At 40.4% G+C, this 20767-nt stretch overlaps 1 protein-coding gene across 2 annotated transcripts in view; it reads left to right on the top strand.

The window, feature by feature from the left end:
* Window positions 1-2566: 2566 nt before the first annotated feature.
* The window catches only part of kdm5c (lysine (K)-specific demethylase 5C), a 20851-nt gene continuing 2650 nt past the window's right edge, over window positions 2567-20767 (top strand). Inside the window, exons 1-25 of one of the 2 annotated variants that reach the window (XM_044350817.1) lie at window positions 2567-2936; window positions 4533-4680; window positions 7485-7562; window positions 7682-7804; window positions 7925-8095; window positions 8299-8433; window positions 10526-10582; window positions 13632-13755; window positions 14052-14341; window positions 14670-14828; window positions 14944-15063; window positions 15176-15334; window positions 16132-16313; window positions 16463-16625; window positions 16716-16835; window positions 16929-17123; window positions 17293-17474; window positions 17609-17733; window positions 17829-17976; window positions 18048-18138; window positions 18252-18634; window positions 18745-18883; window positions 19042-19221; window positions 19592-19720; window positions 19840-20577. In XM_044350817.1, the coding sequence (XP_044206752.1) occupies window positions 4537-4680; window positions 7485-7562; window positions 7682-7804; window positions 7925-8095; window positions 8299-8433; window positions 10526-10582; window positions 13632-13755; window positions 14052-14341; window positions 14670-14828; window positions 14944-15063; window positions 15176-15334; window positions 16132-16313; window positions 16463-16625; window positions 16716-16835; window positions 16929-17123; window positions 17293-17474; window positions 17609-17733; window positions 17829-17976; window positions 18048-18138; window positions 18252-18634; window positions 18745-18883; window positions 19042-19221; window positions 19592-19720; window positions 19840-20577 (4335 nt within the window). In that variant the 5' untranslated portion in view covers window positions 2567-2936; window positions 4533-4536. The remainder of the gene's footprint in view (window positions 2937-4532; window positions 4681-7484; window positions 7563-7681; window positions 7805-7924; window positions 8096-8298; window positions 8434-10525; window positions 10583-13631; window positions 13756-14051; window positions 14342-14669; window positions 14829-14943; window positions 15064-15175; window positions 15335-16131; window positions 16314-16462; window positions 16626-16715; window positions 16836-16928; window positions 17124-17292; window positions 17475-17608; window positions 17734-17828; window positions 17977-18047; window positions 18139-18251; window positions 18635-18744; window positions 18884-19041; window positions 19222-19591; window positions 19721-19839; window positions 20578-20767) is intronic. The other variant, XM_044350818.1, reaches the window with a different exon arrangement.

The following is a 20767-nucleotide window of genomic DNA, read 5'->3' as shown; positions in this document are numbered from 1 at the left end:
CATGAGGTTTTGTGGTTTTGCACACGTGATGTCTTAAGTCAGAAATGGCCTTCTTCTAATCCTCCCTCTCCTGCCACTTTTAGAAATCTCTTACTACATTTTCTGATGCCGTGGCATCCTGCTGAGGGCTTCTTGTTTAAAAAACATAACAAGAGTCAAGAATGTAAAATAACCTACAGGTACATACTGTATTTCCCCCCTTTTTTTCTGTGGGCTTCGTGTAAGTGTTACCTCTTTTGCTAGTGCAATTTTTGAGGTTGTAATTGAGCACTGATATGGTTTACCTTCAGTGCCATTGATTACCAAGGGAAAACTATATGTATTATGATTCATGAGAGAATGAATGGGTGAGGACAAAGTAAAGAAGGATGTGAAGTCTATGGAATAAGCTGCTGAAAGAGATGCTGAAACTGAAGAAGATCTAAATCCTCAAGAAAAGGATTTAAAGGGGGTTTGGAGCAAGTCAAGAATATCAGATGAAGATTTTATAAGTATGTGTTGGCTAGGCTTTTCCTTTTATGGTGTCCTTTTTGACTCTTCTTGCATGAATATATCTGCACTTATTGAATAGATTGTACTGTATAAACCTGAATGTACATATTATACTATACATAGGCTTCTTATCATAACTATGGGATGAAGTAATCCCATTCTGTATTCAGGTGCGTGCATGTGAGTGCCACTAAGTATGTACATATAAAGGAGGGACAAGGATAAGGAAATGTTGGCCAAAAGGAATATTGACTTCTTTTTCTTTTCGTATTATTTTAGACTGAAGGTGAGAGAATGAGTTACCGTGATATAAATTAAAGCCTAAAAAAAAGTTTATATGTCAGTGCACTTATTGATATTATTTTAAACAAATCATTTCCCCTTTTCTTTGTGTATGTATTATGTGTACTGAAAGAATAGAGAATTGAGATGTGAATATTTATTGCTTCTGATAAATTAAAGTGTCCTTGCAGTGAAGTGGCCTGTGTGTGTAGTTTTTATGTAACATTGAAGTCTGCTTCCACCATTAAAATGCTCAAAATATTGGGATGTTTATAGCATTAGTTGACCTTACCAGATATCAGAAGAGGAACATAATACATTAAAGATATGTCGGGAGATGTAAGCTTAGCATATCGACTCTTTGAGGAGGGCAAGAGGGGGTCACTGTGGCATTAAAGGACAGGTTCACCATTTTTCAAGTCTGTCTTAAAACAACAGTCAGGAGCCCAAATGAACATTGAAATAAGTTTTTCTGTCCACAATCATTCCTCCTGTTCATACTGTAATGCATTTACAATATAAGTGATGGGGGCCAAAATCCACAAGCCTCCTGTGCAAAAATGTATTTTAAAAAATTATCTGAAGCTAATATGAAGCTTTAACCATCCAAAATAGTCAAATCAAGTAGATCTTTCAACGTTACAGTCTTTTTTTGTGCCAAAGTCCCTTTTTTTGTTACTATACTTCCACCGCAGCTCAACAGGGAAACACTGTCTGAGGAAACACAAAGAGGGAATTTGATGCTAAAAAGACTAAATGTGGCAGATATCCACTTGATTTGACTAACTCAGATTGCTGAAGCCGAACATAAGCTTCGGATAAACGTTCAAATGCATTTGTGCACAAAATGACTGTGTGGACACACTGGATTTTGTCCCCCATCACTTACATTAAGGTTCATTTGAAGGGGATCTTTTAATAGCCATTATGAACAGCAGGAATGATTACAGCGAGGAAAACCTCTTTCACTGTTCATATGGACACCTGACTGTTGTTTTAAGACAGAATTGAAAAATTGTGAACATATGCTTTGAAGTAATTTCAAATTACTTTTAACAAGTGGGCTACACTATCACACTATCTTATTATGAAAGTTGGAGTGACATCAAAAACTATAAATGTATAACCTTTTTATTACCCTTGAACCTGGCTTTAAAAGAAACAATTTAGTGTAATTTCCATTTTCCTAGTTGAATTTCCATTTTATTTTTATTAAAATTGTGCTCTTCACTTTGCCAGCTACTGGCCTCTGAAATTATTTGCAATTTAGAGATTATGAAACGTTATAGAACCACCAAGCAGCATATAATTAAGGTAAAATTCACTACAACTCAACCAGTTGCCACAGCCAAGTTCTGCTTGCTCATTACTAATGACACATAATGAGATCCACCCATGTGAGTATGATTTTCTTTTTATAGCATACATAATTAAATAAAAAAAACATTAAATGCTTTTACTTGTGGTGGAGTAAGGCTCTAAGCATTCCACCACTGGGTCCAGTAATTACTAACATTAATATTACTGTTATTTTGATTTTCACAGTCTATTGGAAATCTGCCCCCCCCCCCCCCCCACCCCCCCCCCCCCTTATGGATCTTACATAAATTTTAAACGTCTTAGAAAACTTTTATTCATTTTTACAAGAATTACCAATAGGACTCTTATTCCTCATTTAAAAACTAACACGGCTATGATGGATTCTTGAAAAAACATTTAAAAGGTATGGGGGCGTACGTGGGCACTACTTTCAGGGAGTGAACGTGAGGGACGTGCAGCGAAGATTTGGGGTTGTGCTTCGGTCGTGAGAAAAAACTAAGATGGCGTCTCGTTAAGAAAGATAGGATGGCTTGATGAGAGTGATGATGTTGGTCGAGAAAATGATTGATAACGACATAACTGATAAAGTTTGAGACTCTCGTTTTCTATTAAACGAACGTCACAATCGACGAAATCCATGTTTTGAACCTGTACTTTTTTGGCTGAGCGGATTATATGGAGAACTGAGGCCCACAACGGGTCAACTTTGCTAGCAGCGGTAGCTAGCCAACTGGACCGAGCACAGCTGGCCAACGTTAGCTAACCAGCAGTCATCACAACAACAGAGGAAGGAGAGCGGCCACCAGCAACTATCTTACCCCGGGACATCGAGGTGTCTGCGGGTCAGTCACGGGAATGCAACGACACAATGTAGTGTTTGTGATGCTACAAATAACTGCCTTCCTTGATGCATTTCTTCTTGCACATAACGTTGTATGACCAACGTTTACTGTGTTAGCTGACTGATAGCGTCGACTTTGACTATGTATTGTTTAGTTTTCTCATAAAGCCCGTTAACATCTAACAGTTAGCTAACTAACGCTGGTTATTTAAACACCGTGGGTGGTTGAGGATAAGAGGAGGCCCCGATGCTAACGTTAGCCGCAAGTAGCGTTATCGCCACTGATAGCCGAACAATAGACACAAATAATAGTCTTCACGGTTGCCCCGAAGAAGAGAAATGAATGACACCTAGCAAAATACTATAAATTATTCAATTCGAGGCATTTTCTTTTCCTTTACTTCTCTTGTTATGGTTCTCGCTGGATGGTACAGTTAGTTTTTACGCCTGTTCTTCTAAGTTTAGGAGCTAGTAGCTAACAGTTGTCAGCTATTGAGTAGGCTAACATTAATGTTAACGAGAAGTAAGACAACATCGACAGTTAAATGTGACCAGTGTTTTTGCGTCTGTGGGCAAACTATTTGCGTATCTATTGTTGTTTTGTCTCGTTAAAGCTTATTAATTGATCTAGCCCAGCCCACTTGGGAGAAGTGATGCCTTCATGGCCTTCTATACCTCAGGGTTCATGGCCTCCACGCCATTGTTTGTCTGAAGGCCTATAAGGAATTTGATAGATGGTATACATATTACTGAAGTCCCAGCATCCAGTTCTGTTTATATTTTAAATATGAACTTCAATAGAAAAGCCCCAGGACGAAATTTCATAGAAAACGCTCCACATACAAATTACCTAAAGCAGTGGTTTGTTGCTCAAGTGCATACAAACATTTGACTATCACTTGTGTATTTTAATAATTTGATTATTGCTCTGTACTGCAACTGATAAAGCATCACTTCCAACTTTGCCCCTTACCACACTAGGCAGTGTTGATTCACTAGAGCATGGCATTTGTTTTGTTGTGTCTGATGATGGGGGAGGGGTTTTGAACAAGGACCACTTTGAGGACAAAAAAAAACTACCTCTTCCTGGATTTCGTCATATCCCTTGTTTTTATGTAAAGTGCAGTGGTAAATGACACGTTATGAAAGCAAAAAAAGAGGAATAGATTGTTGTATATTTATAGGTGAAGATATGATACGGCTGTGCTAGGCCAGGAAGTAAAGTTTTTTTGTTTGTAGTAACTGTATTATGCACTTTTAATTTTCTCACACTGGTCCATTTTGCTCATCACTGAATTAAGCTGACATACAAATTCTAATTGCCTTTGTTGCCACTTATCAAGATATGTGTGTTATGTGAATTATATTTCTGTAAACAAAGTGCTGGCCTGTGATGCAACATCAGTGCCTCGATTGATGTACATCAGTTCTACACAATGGGAATGAATTCTTTAAAAAGTATGCAATGTTTTAGGGTTTTTGATTGTTCTTAACATATGAAAAACAAGATCTGCTGTATTCTGATGTTGTCATGCCCAGTAGTAAGTCTACTAGAGTTCATTAACTTGTTTTGCATTGTCAATCTTCCTCTTTTCAGGGCAATGGAAGTGGAAGAGTTTGTACCTCCTCCGGAGTGTCCAGTATTTGAGCCGTCATGGGAGGAGTTTCAGGATCCCCTGGGATACATCGCCAAGATTCGTCCAATTGCAGAGAAGTCTGGTATCTGCAAAATTCGACCTCCACAAGTAAATATCTGCTTGGATTATGTAGAAGAAATGACATTTTCCTGTGTTCTGTGTGTACCATTTGTCCTTAGGCTGCATTCACACCAAATCCAGCAATGTGTGAAAACTGGCGGTCCTCCCGTTCATTTGAATGGGTGTAGTGCGTTTACGCTGCGGGAGTGGGGACCACATAAGGGTTGGGGGGTTAGACTGCAGCGGTCGTCCAGCAAGAAGTTGAACCAGAGTCAACTTTTGCAGGAACACAACCTTATGTCATACTGCGGTGGCCAATCATGTAAGCTGGAGATCAGACCCAAAACACCCACAGGAACAAGAACCTTGTTTACCATGTAGCGTGGTAGCATTCCACTGTTTACCGAGCAACTGAGGAAGATGGAAGTGAGACTGATAGCTGCTGTGATGACCTTTCCAGAGCTGTACAACCCTGCCATGAGGGAGTACAAAAACGTTAATTGTCGTGCACTCGCTTGGCGTTGTATCGCTCTACAGGTTGGGATTTCTTAGTATTTCTATATGTGCTACAATCAGCACAGCTAGCAAATGCTAGCAGGTCAAGCCAGTTTTATTTATATAGCACCAAATCACAACAGAAGTTGACAGCATGAATGACCAAAACACGATGGAGTGTAATGTTATGTTGCACGTGTATTCACTCAATTTGGCCTTTTGCACCAGTTTAAAACCCACCATAACAAAAGGCCTTGCAGCCTGGTCACAATTATTATTATTAGTAGTATTAGTATTATTATTATTATTATTATTATAGTTCACAGCGTGATATTACACAAATGGACCATGTAGTGACACGGCTACACTTCCACACAACCCTGCAGGAAGTGCCACATTGCCAGAATTGCTGTGAATGCAGTCTTACCCCAATTCATAACGTGCTGAATGTTAGCGGGATAATTGTAAACAATTCATAATTCACCAGCTCCAGAAGTTGCTGTATCCAGAAATTCTACCCATGTGGTTTCATACTACCTGGGAACTAATATATTACTGTTTATTTCATTCTAACAATACAATGAACTCTGACAGCAAAGTAAGAATTACTAATTTGTATGTGTTACTAACTTGGTATTTGCAATCTTTAGCTTGTTTACAATGGTGGTTGTGCTGGTAAGTATTTATCTAGAAGTACTAAATAAAAAGGCACATAGAATTTCTGTTTTAGTCCTTGAAAATGTTTCACTGATCATCCAAGAGTCTCCATCAGTTCTGGTGAGATGGATGACTGAGAATCTTCACAGACACATCTGTTTTTTCTTATTTTGCTTTGTTTGGCTATTTTTGAGTTAGCAGGCTTTACAAAACATAACCCCGGTGATCCTGTATAACCAGTCCGACAAAGCTAATTATCAAGTGGTTCTGTCAACTGGGGTTAATCCAGTTATGTGTATCACAAACAAAAAACAGCAGCATGTTTAATAGGAGATGAACGATTAATTCCGTTGTATTTATATGTTTGTGTGTGTTTGTGTTGCAATGGCAAAACTGATTGAGCAGGGTTACATATGTATATATCAAATATCATCACAAGGAGAACTATAAAAACAAAACAGCTATAAGAAGTAATTTTATTTACACATACAACCCCCCACCCCCCAAAAAGTTATATTTATGTTCAGTTGCATTTGTTACATAAATTACATTTTGTACTCAACAGATATAACAAATACAAATATAAGCAGCACATTACATTGTAAGAGTTACATTACAGAAGAGAGCATTTTAACGTAAGTAAAGCTAAGCTTAACATTAAGTAAAGCTGATGCAAATGTTGAAACGTGCAGATAGCAGCCCTATCACTGATCATCTTTAGGGCTCGATTGACGTACTAACAGAGTTGCACAATGTCTAACCAGGCTGTGTTGTGAAGGAAGCATGTCAGCAGCAGCAGCTTTAGTCTTCTGTCAGTGTCTACACAAATGGGTTCAGACGTAGAACTGTGTGTAGGTCACTTGTGTTTTGGTAGTGCGTAGAGACCATAACACAATAACTTAAGTTATGCGTAAAAATGGAAGATTGAATGAAATAGACATGACGCCTAAAACTGCGCTTCAGGTTGCAGTTACATGCATGAAGTGCAAGTAAAACATGCAGCTGAAAGGCCTCCAGCGTAGAAAAGCTGTTGTACAACTACATGCCATTCATATTGCTGACAGTGCAGTATTTTTCTGCAGCCAGATCTTGTACGGATTCTCATTTTTCCAGGATTGATTGGTGAGGAGACGAGCCTTTAAAGTCCCCTTGCATTCATCTGCTGAAAGTGAAAAGTTTCTCTGTGCTGATTGACAATCTGAGTGTAAGGGGTGGGTCTAAAAGCATGATTTGTGACATCTGGTCCAATTTTCAACTCACACAAGCGTGCTGTAGAAACTTGAAGCCTCGAGTACACAAACACTGAGAATGGACTTAACAGTGAAGTAGGAGACATCTTGTGTCTAGCAGTTAAACTTCTGAAATGAAATTTATTTGCATATTTATAGATTTTGGAATTTTTAATGGGGGAGTAGGAGTAGATGCCATTTTAAGGACTTTAATATGATAATTACACTCGCTCTGGAGCAGATGACCTCGATTATCCTTCCTGGTTAAAGCTGAGCCAAGTTCTCGAGTCTGAAAACCAGGGTTAAGCCCAAACTAAGATCACTTATCTCATTCATTATCTCCCATGTCTATGTTCATATGTTTTTAGTAAGCTCTCTGAATGATAGAGGTCATTGAAACAGAAAACTGACACAGTGCTATGTCACAATATAGATGTACAAGTTAAATTGCATGCCTTTGCTCTTAAATAGGATTGGCAACCACCGTTTTCAGTGGAGTTGGATAGCTTCCGCTTCACGCCCCGCATCCAGAGGCTTAATGAGTTGGAGGTAAGTTCCTCTTTTTTCCACTTAAAGTTGTACATTGTTGACAGATGAAGTGAATGATTGACGTTGATGATGGAACTGGCCACAGTGATCATGATGGTCCCTCATACGTCCCATTACAGGCGGAGACCAGAGTGAAGCTTAATTATTTGGACCGCATCGCCAGGTTTTGGGAGATCCAGGCATCCTCTTTGAAAATCCCACACATCGAAAGGCGCATCCTTGATCTTTTCAGCCTTTCAAAGGTGAACAAGTTTTGAATATTTTCTACTTTAAAAAAAATACATTTTTAAAGTAGATGTTGTTATGTGTTCCTTATCTATGATTTGCTAAAATTGTCTCAAAAAAATGATGCTCTGTTCCAGGTTGTAACCGATGAAGGAGGTTTTGAGATGGTCTGTAAGGAACGGCGCTGGGCTCGTGTGGCTCAGCGGCTTGGATATCCTCCAGGCAAGAACATCGGATCTCTGCTCCGCTCGCACTATGAGAGGATCGTCTACCCCTTTGAAATGTTCCAGTCTGGTGCCAGCTTGCCGGTATCACTCTCATCTATCTTTTTTTGGGTTACCAGTAATGATCTGTTAATAACTAGCATTCAGAGTGAGTCAATCTTTGAAGGGAAGTTACGTCACTAAATGATTCATTGTTTGATCTCTTTAGCTTAAAAGCGAAAGAATTACATTTTTGTAGGACATCTGTTATTTTTATCTAAGCTCTATCTCTTTTACATCAATTCTAGCATTGCAAGCCAAAGCACTATGATGGTGAGGATGTGGATAAAGAGTACAAGCCCCACTCCATCCCCCTGCGACAGTCTGTCCAGCCATCCAAAATGAGCAGTTACGGACGCAGGGCGAACCGCTGCCAGCCTGATGTGAGTGAGAGTACATGTCATTACCCGTCAGTCTATAAATTTGCATAGTTGCCCACTATGACTAGTAACCTTGTACTGAACTGTAAGTCTGAATACTTAAGTCACGTAAATATGATTTTTAGGTCACATTTCAATGTGCGCCTGACTGCCTTAAAACAAGCCTAGAAAATGTGATTTCACCAAAGTTAAAGATATTTTTTTTTTATCTAGTCGTCATTTATCAGATGATAATCACAAACATCACGTGTTAGGTGCAGCTGATCTATCAAAGGGGACTTTGTTTAAGCAGTTGCACTGCATTAAAGGTGTGAATTTCAACATGGGCATTAATTTAACAGGCAGTCAGGCTGTCCTGACATATAATTGCTTTTTCAGTGATAGTTTCCCCACAGGACTCATGACACATGTCAAAATCCTTTCCACTGATGATATTAACTGTAACTCTCTAATTACAGTTTCATCTTAACATACACTCCAGTTTCCAGGATTTCCAGGAATTGTAACCTTTGAGTCTGAACCTCAGTGTCCAATAAATAAATACTTATTTGCTGACCTAGATTGGACAGTTAACTTAGAAGGCTGCCAGTCTCTCGTTGTATTAACATTGCTAAGTTTTAGTACTGTTAAATAATTAACTATCTACTACCTGCTGATCAGCTAAATAAAATAAAGTTGACGTAGCTGTCAACATTACTGGCTAACAAAAATATAAATCCACAACCTACAGAAGTGTTTGATGGATGACAATCTTCTAGTTTGTACCCCGCTGTCATATTATTAACTGTTCTTCTGTGCTGATCCAGTGCTGATGCATGCGCCCCTGCGCATCGGTTACAATGTGTTTGTTTGGAAGATGTGACAGTGCACTCAGAGCGCATCCCAGCTTGCTTACTCGCCATCCCGCCACGCTGCTCTGCTTAACCTGTGCTGTTACTACTCTCTGCTCCATGTCTTATTTTGTTCCCTGCTTTGTCTTTTCCACTTCCTTCCATCTCACAAATAGAGACACATGTTCATTTCATAAGCCACAAATAGTTATAAAACATTTTTTGTTTTTTTTACATTAATGTTTTTAATAGACAGCACAACTGGACCAGCCTACATTCTCATCTCATGCTTGTTACATAAGCTAATGATGCTTCATTTTCTATCCTAAACCCCCCTCCTAGGTTGTTAGTGACCTAGTCATAATAGTGTGAGTATGTAATGCTTGCCAGTGGATTTTAATTTTCCTCTTTTATTATGCTGTAATGCAACTTTAATTTTGCATATTTAGGTATATTCCCCAGTTGATGGGAACCAAAAGCAAGTTTGACACAGATTTTTGAATTCAACATATCAAAATGTCATCAGATGGTTGCCATAATGATACTAGAATAACAAAATTGAAATAACAGGAAAAAAAGTGAAATAACAGAAAATTAATCTGCAACAATTTTCATAACTGAATAATCATTTTAATCATTTTTTTTTAAGGAAAAATGCCAAACAATTGCTGGTTGCAGCTTCTCAATTGTGAGGATATGATGTTGCTATTTCAGCATACTTGAGCAACACATCATTTCCCAAGTACCATGCATGATTACAAACTAGTCAGCAAACACAAAATTCCCAAACCTATTTATGTTTGGTGCCAAAGCTGCCCCCCTTTTTAGAACATATGCTGATGCAATAGTTTAATTACCCGTCAGTTGTTGCAGACAACTTGCGAGGTGTGTGAATGTATCTTTTTTTTAAAAAAACAAAAAACATAGCTTGCATCAGAAAATATAGAAATATATCAATAAAGGCCTGGCGACATACTGGTCTACCAGACTGCAGAGTAAACAAAACTGACCTGAAATGAAGCAGCCTTCTCCAAAGCTTTACTACATATCCTACTTCAAATTGAAAAAGGCTTGAATGATTTTTATCAGTAATTTCTAGATAAGAATGTAGAAGAATTAAGAATTTAAATCCACACTCTCTACATCAGTGATATTTTCCCTACAACTACTGGCTCTGTTCTCTCCAGGGTCTCTTCCCTTCCTCTCTCATCTCCTTTTCTCCTCTTGTCTTAGTTTATTGTTGCTGTTATTGTCTCCCCTTGCAGGGTCCAGAGGATCTGGCCCCCCATCCTCTCACCACTGGCTCTCAACTCATCTCTGCGGTACTGCCTCTTGAGCGTATGAGCTCATCTTCCGCCCCTGCTCTATTCCTGCCTCTTTTCCTAGACCACCTCACCCCTTCTGAAGTTGTCTAGATGTTTTGTTTTTGTTTTTCTTATTTAAATTAACCACTAAAACATTTTCATTAACATGCAATCATACTCCTTGTCAGCGATTCGCACTGTAGGAGTGGCCACCAATAATGAGGTCACATGACTGTTGCAGACATGTTGACATAAAAAGCCTGCTGTGGCTTTATGATAATAGTTGGTGCAAGTGCGTAAAACGTAGTTATCTTAGATTTCTAGACCAAACAGTGAACACAGATCTGTGGAAGATTTCCCTGTTCCGTTAGCATTTAAGCTGTTTTTTGCAGACTTTCTTCAGTTGCACTCAGGATTCTGAGCACTATATGGTCTCATGTTGGGAAAAAGGTGTTTCGGGGCCATGTCGCTGTATTTCACGGTGTATTATTCGAGATTTGAAAAAGATTTTTAGAAGGAGAATTTTTTTTTTTTGGTCAACTGGTATGTAGTTTTGGATCCCAGTGCCAATGTTGTTGAGAAATGTTTCAGATGACCTCAATAGCAAAGTTCACTTCCTGAGGAAATTTTCACTTTATCCCCAAATGTCAATTTGATTTCTGATGCGGTCTCTAGCTTTCTCTCTTTTACTCATGCTCTTTCTTTGTGGTTGCACTTGGCTTGAAATGCTTTATCGCTGGGCTGTCTGTGTGCCTTTGCACTTTTGCTGTTTTGCCTTGTTGTTTACTCACTACCGCAGCTGGCAGTATGACTGCATGTATTCTCTGTGAGTGCACTCACACAGACAAAGCTAGTAGGTTTAATTTCATAGTTTTATTTACACAGTACCATGTCTGTTGGAAAACAGTATATCAAGAGCGCAGTAAAAGCACCGAATCCTTAAAAATATTACGTTTTTTTTTTGAGCATGCAATTGTTGTTGGCCTTTAAGTCTCCCTAGGTTTGTTCGCTTGAGTCCAACCTTTCAAGCCTTGCTGATCTGCTTTCATTATTGTCTACTGCTTTCAATCCGCAGCCCACTTGCATAGTTCTTTGGTCAACAAAGTTTGGTTGCCAAGAACGCAGAAAAAATGGAACAAATGTATGGGCAGCCAGAGTTATGTCTGCACGACTGAAGGGAGTCCTACTGTGTATATAGTCTTCAGAGACAAACACATTACCCTCTTAGGAAACAAATATTGTATGTTATCAACTTCGGCTTGAAGATTATGTTCTGCTCATACATGAATGAGTCATTGTGTCCCTCCCATTTTTGTGCTATGAATCCCACTAATAATGTTGTCATGATGCCATTCTTGCTGTGGCAATACGGATTGCATTCTGTCTGCACACAAACTACCGGTTTCTTGGTGCGTACTCGGATGGAAAAAGTGTTCGTATGACAAAATTTGTAGCCAGACCGCTTCCAGATTAGGACTGCCAGTGTAAAAGCTCCTTAAAAGGAGTCTGATTTATCCTGTAATGAAACTTGTTCTAAGTATTTAAGAACATGGATTTGTTTTCCTAACTTTGTGTGCTTTTTATTTCCTCACACTGATCATTGGAAGTGACGTTAAGACCTACTGTTTTCCGTCTACATTGCAGATTAACATGTTTTGTGTAAATTATTTGCAATGATATGGCAGACTGGAACTATGCTCTTAAACCTCCCAAAAGATAATAGTGAAATGTCATTATTGCAAAAAAATAATTTAATGCAAGGGAGGAGTTTTTTCCACATACAGTATATAACCCTCATTGTTTTTATTTTTTGGTTTTTGTTTTTTTAAACAATTTTTCAAAGGGGAAACTTTTTTTTTTTTTAAAGGAGCAGATTACTTTAAACAGATTTTCACCTGGATTTCTTCACACAGTCACGGGTTGATGGGATGAGAACAGCTCAGATTATGGCTCCATTAATAGAAAGTGAGAAGAAGGAACATGATGATGATCCTTTAGCACAGGATAAGAACTCAACAGTGACAGAGCTTAAGTCTCGAGTCAAGACCGAGTCCTATCCAAGCTGAGAAAGTCTTTAAAAAAAACAATGCCCATTCAGTATTCTTCCCACTGAGCTATCAATTATGTAACTTCAATAATGCAGTACAGTCCTTTGGATTTAAAAGTTTGAAGTGTGATGGCAACAGGAAACAACTCCCAAACAAAAAACATGTAATTATAGTTGAATCAAATCACTTTTGGACAATGTTACAAGCATAATGTATGACACATTTTTGCAAAGGAAGGAAGCTTAGTTATTACAGGGCAAAGAAAATGCCTTGTTACAACTATGGAAAATATTCATTACCTGCCTTTGCGAATGACAGAGCAGAACAATAGAGGTGACTGAAAAGAATTTAGAGTTTTGTGTTTCTATGGCGAATTGACGGGAGGGCAACCTCTCCGGTCTGCAACGAGAGCAGCCAACGACTCTGGACAGGATTGGCAGGAACTGAGATAAGTTTTGATCTTAACACCCAAGAGACAGAGACAAGTCTGACATTAAAAAATAAACATCTCAAGATCAGAATTGTGAACTGGAGCCCAGAATCAGCTAATGTTAACAAATCTAACTTGAGTCAAAACTCCTAGAAATGTAAACATTCGACTTTTGCAAGATGTTTATATTTTGATTTATTTTAGATTTAAACAAAAAAAAAAAAAACACTTTTTTTTTAATGTGCGTTTCTTATCAAAATGATACTCAAAGGACATCAACCAGGATTTTATATAAACTGGAGTCATAATCAGTTAAATCTAAATGATACCCTACCCCAACTGTATGGTTGCAACTGCTGGTGATTGTGTGTTCTGGTGGTGGGTCTTCACCTTTTAGGCTTTCAGTGTGATATAGGATAACTTTTCCTTACTTTCTAACCCAGCATAACCCCTCCGTGTGATGCATTGCTATGCTTTCATGTTTTAACTGTTCTGCATTTGGCCAAGACCCTTGCTTTGCTCTGTGTGCTTTGGAGAGTAGCTGCAGTCTGTCCGTTCATTCATGACCAGAACGTGCTTTTATCCACAGCCTGAACCTACAGAGGAAGACATAGAGAAGAACCCAGAACTGAAGAAGCTACAGATCTATGGCGCAGGACCTAAGATGATGGGACTTGGACTAGTGGCGAGGGACAGAGGCATCAGGAAGAAAGGTAATTGCCATGACCACACACAACCTCATTTAATTGCCTTCTCAGACATGTAAATGTGCTTATCATGTCTCTAAAGATGTTTCAGCAGTAAAAGTAAAGTGGAAATTTGACTGCTACTACTGACATGAAAGGAGTCTTTGTTGGCTCAATAAAATAACTTGTGGGCACTGGCGAGGTTGTGTTTGGTGTAGATACAACCATCCAGCCAACTTGGAACCCTGCACTGTAAAAATTTTTACTGTCAGTGATAAATGACCGCCTCTGACTCTGAACACTCCTCGCTCTTCCTTTTTTAGATGAGCTGCCTCAAACTGTTACCGTCAAGGACAGTGTTTCTTCTGCTCCTGATGATACCTCAGTCAAAACAGAGCTACTGGAGCCTCAAGAGAGGCAGAGCGATGGCAGTACATCTAGTCCTCAACCGCCTCCCTCTAGCGTCACCGTCAAGACAGAAGTGAAGACGGAAATGAAGAAAGAAGAACCACAGGAGGATAGGAAAGAGAAAGATGAGCAAGAAGATGATGCAGATGGACCTTGCACCAAAATGACCATGAGGCTTAGACGCAACCTCAACAACCCGCAGTGTGTAAGTTCACCAAAGGATGATTCTAAGGGGCTATAAAAGGCATTGTACTTATCACACATTACTTATCACTCTAATGTCACTGCAGTGCATTTGTGCAGAACAGAACAGTGATTTCTTTTGTCTTCAAATTCTGGTCCTTCTGGAGAAGGTTACCATCGGCGGTGCGTCACAGGGCTTTGTTGTTGTTGTTGTTTGTTCCAGTTAAATGTGAGCCAGGTTTATGCAACCAAATTGCAAAAAAAATAGTAAAACCCAAACTTAGCAGACTAACACAGTCATCTTGACTCATTAGAATCAACGAATCAATCTACTTCTCACTTTGTCAAAGGTGGATTCCTTTGTGTGTCGTATGTGTGGGCGGGGAGATGACGACGAGAAGCTCTTGCTGTGTGATGGCTGCGATGACAACTACCACACCTACTGTCTACTCCCCCCACTCACTGATCCTCCCAAAGGCAACTGGCGATGCCCTAAGTGTGTGGCAGAAGTAAGTAAAAATGTTTAAAGGCGCTTGTTTGTGTCCGTTATACTCAAAGCATGTTTTGTTAGGATTCTCCGAACCGACAAGACTCACCCTTTGTTTTGATTTTTCTCACTTTAAGGAGTGCAAGAAGCCTTCAGAAGCATTTGGCTTTGAACAAGCTACACGAGAGTACACTCTGCAGAGTTTTGGGGAAATGGCTGATGCCTTCAAAGCAGATTACTTCAACATGCCAGTCCATGTAAGTGCACCCACACAAGACATAATGTATTCATTATGAAGCACAGCTCTGCCCTGACTGGTGATAATGTGAGAGAGACTAATCTCCAGCCTGTGTGTGGTTGTCTCTGTAGATGGTTCCTACTGAGCTCGTGGAGAGAGAGTTCTGGAGGTTAGTCAGTAGTATCGAGGAGGACGTGACCGTTGAATATGGAGCGGACATACACTCCAAAGAGTTTGGCAGTGGCTTCCCGATGAACAATGGCAAGAGGAACCTCACAAAGGAAGAGGACGTACGTACATTGTTGCTCTCTTTTGTTACATCATGAATTCTTGTGAAATATTTGCTTGAATTACTGTCCTGGTTAGAGTGAGGACAGCATCCTGCTGTAGATTACATGTGTTGAAATCCACTACGAGTGCATTTTAAATACAACATAATGCTCTACCTACTAATCCCCTCTCAGTTCAGCAATGCTCTTGAAAACAATGTGCTGGCATTAACAGACAGTTAACTACACAGTTGTGATTAAACCAACAAGAAGAGCAAATGAGAGACCAGTTAGTTTGTAGTAATGTCGTCCGGTTGTTTACAGAGATTAGCAGGCACATAGCTGAGATATGGTTTGGTTAACATGGAAAAATAACCTTAAGTCTAATTTCTGTTAATTGTTTATTGCAACCTAAATCATCAAATAAATCTGGATTTAGCTTTCAACATAATTTTTACTTCAACATACTTGTTTTTCTTGCTAATATGTCAAGAATTGTAATCAGGAATCAAAGAGGATACAGATTGATGAGCAGAATTGGAATCAGAATCAATAAAATCTAAACAAAATCCCCGTCCCAGAATACAAGTTTTAAATGAACTCACATTACAGCAGCATAACTGTTATTCAGACTGTAGTTGGGTAAAATAAATCATCCAAAATATGCTTTTAACTGAAAGTAGAATTCTTAATTTCATAATTAACTTAAGAAAGTAAAAATAAAAAGCTACCAGTACATAATAAATTCCTTCCAACCCCGTTCATAATCACAGTCCAGTGCTTATTTTTTTGTGCACACTGTTTTCTTTGTCTGCTAGGAATACGCCCGCTCCGGCTGGAACTTGAATGTGATGCCCGTGCTGGAGCAGTCACTCCTGTGCCATATTAATGGAGACATCTCTGGGATGAAGGTGCCCTGGCTGTATGTAGGCATGGTCTTCTCAGCTTTCTGCTGGCACATTGAAGATCACTGGAGCTACTCCATCAACTACCTGCACTGGTACAGAATACTTTTTCTGTATTGTTATGAGTTTAGCGTTACATGTTATAGGCTAAAATGATTGTAGCTTTTAATGTAGAGGCAATAATAATGTCATGTCAAAGCGTTCCCTCCCTGTTGTTCACTTTGCACTTATCTATCGTCTTCAGGGGTGAACCCAAGACTTGGTATGGGGTTCCCTCTGTGGCAGCTGAGCGACTTGAGGAGGTGATGAAGAAGCTGACGCCAGAGCTGTTTGAGTTCCAGCCTGACCTCCTGCACCAGCTGGTCACCATCATGAACCCCAATATCCTCATGTCTCACGGTGTACCGGTTAGTCTCACATAAACATACATGCACACGGCAGAAATGACATCTGTTCAAATCTTTTCTTTGATCGACCTCTGCGTTTCTGATCGGCAGGTTGTACGTACCAACCAATGTGCTGGTGAGTTCGTCATCACCTTCCCCAGAGCCTACCACAGTGGCTTCAATCAGGGATATAACTTTGCTGAAGCTGTCAACTTCTGCACTGCAGACTGGGTACGTCCTTTAACATAGTCTGTCTCTAAATTGTCTATTCATGCAGCCCTTGAGACCGCATGATCATGATCACTCTTCTCTCTTCTTTTTTAGCTTCCTGCTGGTCGTTCCTGTATTGAGCACTACCGACGTCTAAGGAGGTATTGTGTATTCTCACATGAGGAGCTTACTTGTAAAATGGCTGCTAGCCCAGAGAAACTAGACTTAAACCTGGCTGCAGCTACACACCGGGAAATGTTCATCATTGTTCAGGAGGAGAGGAAGCTACGGAAGGGTCTGATGGAAAGGGTGAGACACAGCAGAAGATCTTATATATTGTTTATTTTTTTCTCTCTCTGTTCATTTATTTATTTTGTGTGTAGTTCAATGGTTCTGTATGTGTGACATTGGGGTGTTTTTGTGAGAATGTGACTCTGGGAAAGAATCGTCTCATACAATCTGTGTGTTGTACCTGCAGGGCATCACTGAAGCTGAGCGTGAGGCTTTTGAGCTGTTGCCCGACGATGAGAGACAGTGTGACAAATGCAAGACCACATGCTTCCTTTCCGCTCTGGCCTGCTCAAACTGTCCGGAGCGTCTGGTGTGTCTCTATCACACTCAGGACCTGTGCAACTGCCCCACTGAAAAACTCTACCTCAGGTATTAATCTCTTGTATAGCTGTGAGTGTGCGTATGCTTTGCAGTGAGCCATAATATATAATACAAGTGTTCACAATGTTATTTTGATCTCCACTGGCTGCATTAATCTTTTCTGTTATCTCTTCACCCTGCAGGTACAGATATACCCTGGATGAGTTGTTAGCCATGTTACACCGATTAAAGGTTCGGTCCGAGTCCTTCGATTCCTGGGCCAACAGAGTAAAAGAAGCACTTGAGCAAGAAGAGGGAAACAAGATAGGTGGGTAATCAACACAAATTAATCCCATAAACGCTTGAAATTTCAGACATTGATTTAAAAGAATGTGCTAAGGTCAAATGGTTATTGAATTTTAGGAAAAGATGACCTGGAGATGCTTAAGATGGAAGCAGCAGAAAAAAAGTTTCCTGACAACGAACTTCTCCGGAAACTCAACACTGTTCTTAAAGACATAGAGCACTGCCAAAAGACAAGTACTGAACTCCTCAGCAACTCAAAGACCAGGTAAGATGAAACACAAACAACATTTACACCAACTGATCAGTTACATGTACTTACACATCGCTGTCTTTTAGTGAAGCTAAGATGACCTTGGCAGAGCTGAAATCCTTGGTAGATACGATGCAGAACCTGCCCTGTGTGATGAACCAGTTGGAGGAAGTGCAGGTGAGAAGTGCAAGTTATATGTCACACTAAACAAAAAAGACAGTAATGTTTTATTAGGTTTATGCTGGACTGTTATAGTGCATTTACGGTTTCACTCTGTAAATATCTTCAAGGCGGTACTGCAGACAGTGGAGGATTTCCAGAGCCGAGCTCAAGTACTGGTCAACGACAGAGACTGGAGGAAGGACTCTCCACCAACTGAGCAGTTGCAAACATTGTTGGAGCAAGGGGGCAAGCTGCCTGTTGTGGTGCCAGAGTGTAATTTACTCCAGGGCCTTCAGGAGCAGGGGCACTGGCTGACAGAGGTGAGGCGCACACTGGGAACAGAAGGAGGTGAGAGGCAGGAGGTGACGTTGGCTGTGCTGAGGAACTTGATGGAAGCAGGCTGCAACGTGCCCCAGAGCGTGTCTGTGGAGACGGCCATGGCAGAGCTTCAGGAACTGCTCACAATTGCAGAACGTTGGGAGGAGAAAGCACAGATCTGCCTAGAACAAAGGTAAGACAAACAAGTCAAAGCATCAACTTTTCTCTGGACTTACATTTTACAACCAGTCTTTGCTGTTCTGAGGATGTCAAAGTGTCTTTGTCATGTTTTTTTTCTTCTAGACAAAAGCACCCTCTCTCCACACTGGAGGCAATAGTAAACGAGGCCCAGCTTATCCCTGTCAAGCTGCCCAACATCCTGGCTCTGCAGGGCTGTCTGAACCGTGCACGGGCCTGGGTAACAGACCTGGAGGAAATCCAGGTAAAACACATTTCTGGTTTCTTTTAAATTGGCCTCATTTTTATTTCTTTAACCTCAATAATGGCATGTTTCATAATTAAATCAAAATGCCTGGTATTTTTAAAAATATGTTGTATCCTGAATAATTATTCTATCATTATTTTGTTTGTTTGTTGTAGAATGGGGAGCATTACCCATGTCTGGATGACCTGGAGGGCCTGGTGGCTATTGGACGGGACTTGCCCGTCTTCATGGAGGAGCTACGACAACTGGAACTGCAGGTGGCCAGCGCTCACTCCTGGAGGGACAAGGCCAGCAAGACCTTCCTGAAGAAGAGCAGTCAGCACAGTCTTCTAGAGGTCGGTAATGATAGGAAATAATATTAAAAATATACTAAAATAAATTTGTGTCAGCTTTGAACAACAAGAGAACTGTCTACTCATGTCAGTAATAATAATAAACTTTATTTATAGAACACCTTTCATGACATAAAATGCAGCTCAAAGTGCTTTACAAAAGAAATATTAAAATAAAAAGATATATTAAAAACAGGATAACTATTGATGAAGACAGTAAAAGAATAAAAGACAATAATATCCTGGAGAAGGGATAAAATCAGAGGTAAAACAAAATCAATTAAAGGCAGCACAGTATTCGTCTTTAAAAGCTGAGCTCTTGGTGAGTCGACCTTCATGAAAACATGCATTAAACTCCAGTGTTTCCCTGCAGGTGTTGTGTCCGTGTGCAAAAAGACGAGAGAGGCGAGATGAGACTGAGCCGTTGGATGAACCATTAGATGATTCTGACACCAACACTCTGGGCCTCTCTGCTCAGGACCTGAGGGACCCTGCAGCTATTGTGAGTTTACGAGCATATCGTTATCTTTATAATCTCCAAGATTTTGTTCTGTTTCTGTGGATGTGCTTCTTTTTATTTGCCTGAATATTAGATTTTACATTAACCTGATTTGTCTCTAGGTGATGGCGTTCAAAGAAGGGGAGCATCAGGAGAAGGAGGCACTACTGAGGTTACAGAAATCGAACATGTGTAAATCTGGACTTAACACTGCAAGTTGCAAGGAGGACAAGGAGAACGGGAGGTGGGACGACGCCATGGAAACGGACACATCCAGCCACTCAGAGAACTCTGTAAAAGAGAACGGTAACAGTAACCACACCCATGCCACCACCCCTCCTCAGTCAGTGTGCGTGTGCGCCAGGCAGCCTCGTGACCCTCAACTCCGCTGCCATCTGTGTAAGGACTGGTTCCACGGTGGCTGTGTCCCTTTCCCCTCCCTCCTCCCTTCCTCCGGACCACCGGTTAACCCCCTCTGCTGGTGGGACTGGGACTCACGATTCTTGTGTCCGCGATGCCAGCGATCGCGGCGCCCACGCCTGGAGACTATCCTGGCATTACTTGTAGCCCTGCAGCGGCTGCCAGTGCGTCTGCCTGAGGGAGAGGCGCTGCAGTGTCTCACAGAGAGGGCCATCACTTGGCAGGGCCGTGCCAAGGAGGCACTCGAGACAGCAGAGCTGCAGCAGGCGCTTCAGAGGCTGCAAGAACTCAAAGAGACTCTCCGTTGTGAAGCTAAGAAAGAGGAAGACATGGAAGGGAGTTCAGTGATTGTTTTATCAGACTCCGAGGGAGAGGAAGGAGTCATTGATCTGACTGACGAAAATACACCTAAAAAGAACAAAGACAGCAACGGCACTCAGGTTAATGCCTTATTCTGATTCTTAATTTTAATATTAAACCAACCATATACTACTAACTGTAAGCTGTTCAACTGACGACATCCTTTTAATCAAAATATTATTTGATGCATCTTCATTTGATTAAATAATTTCATCACTAGTTTAGATTTTCTGTATCGTGTTGTATGCAGCTTGCCTGTCTTAATATGAT

The sequence above is a fragment of the Thunnus albacares genome, chromosome 5 (genome assembly GCF_914725855.1).
Source record: "Thunnus albacares chromosome 5, fThuAlb1.1, whole genome shotgun sequence".
NCBI lineage: Eukaryota > Metazoa > Chordata > Actinopteri > Scombriformes > Scombridae > Thunnus > Thunnus albacares.
This window is presented reverse-complemented; position numbering and strand designations above follow the sequence as displayed.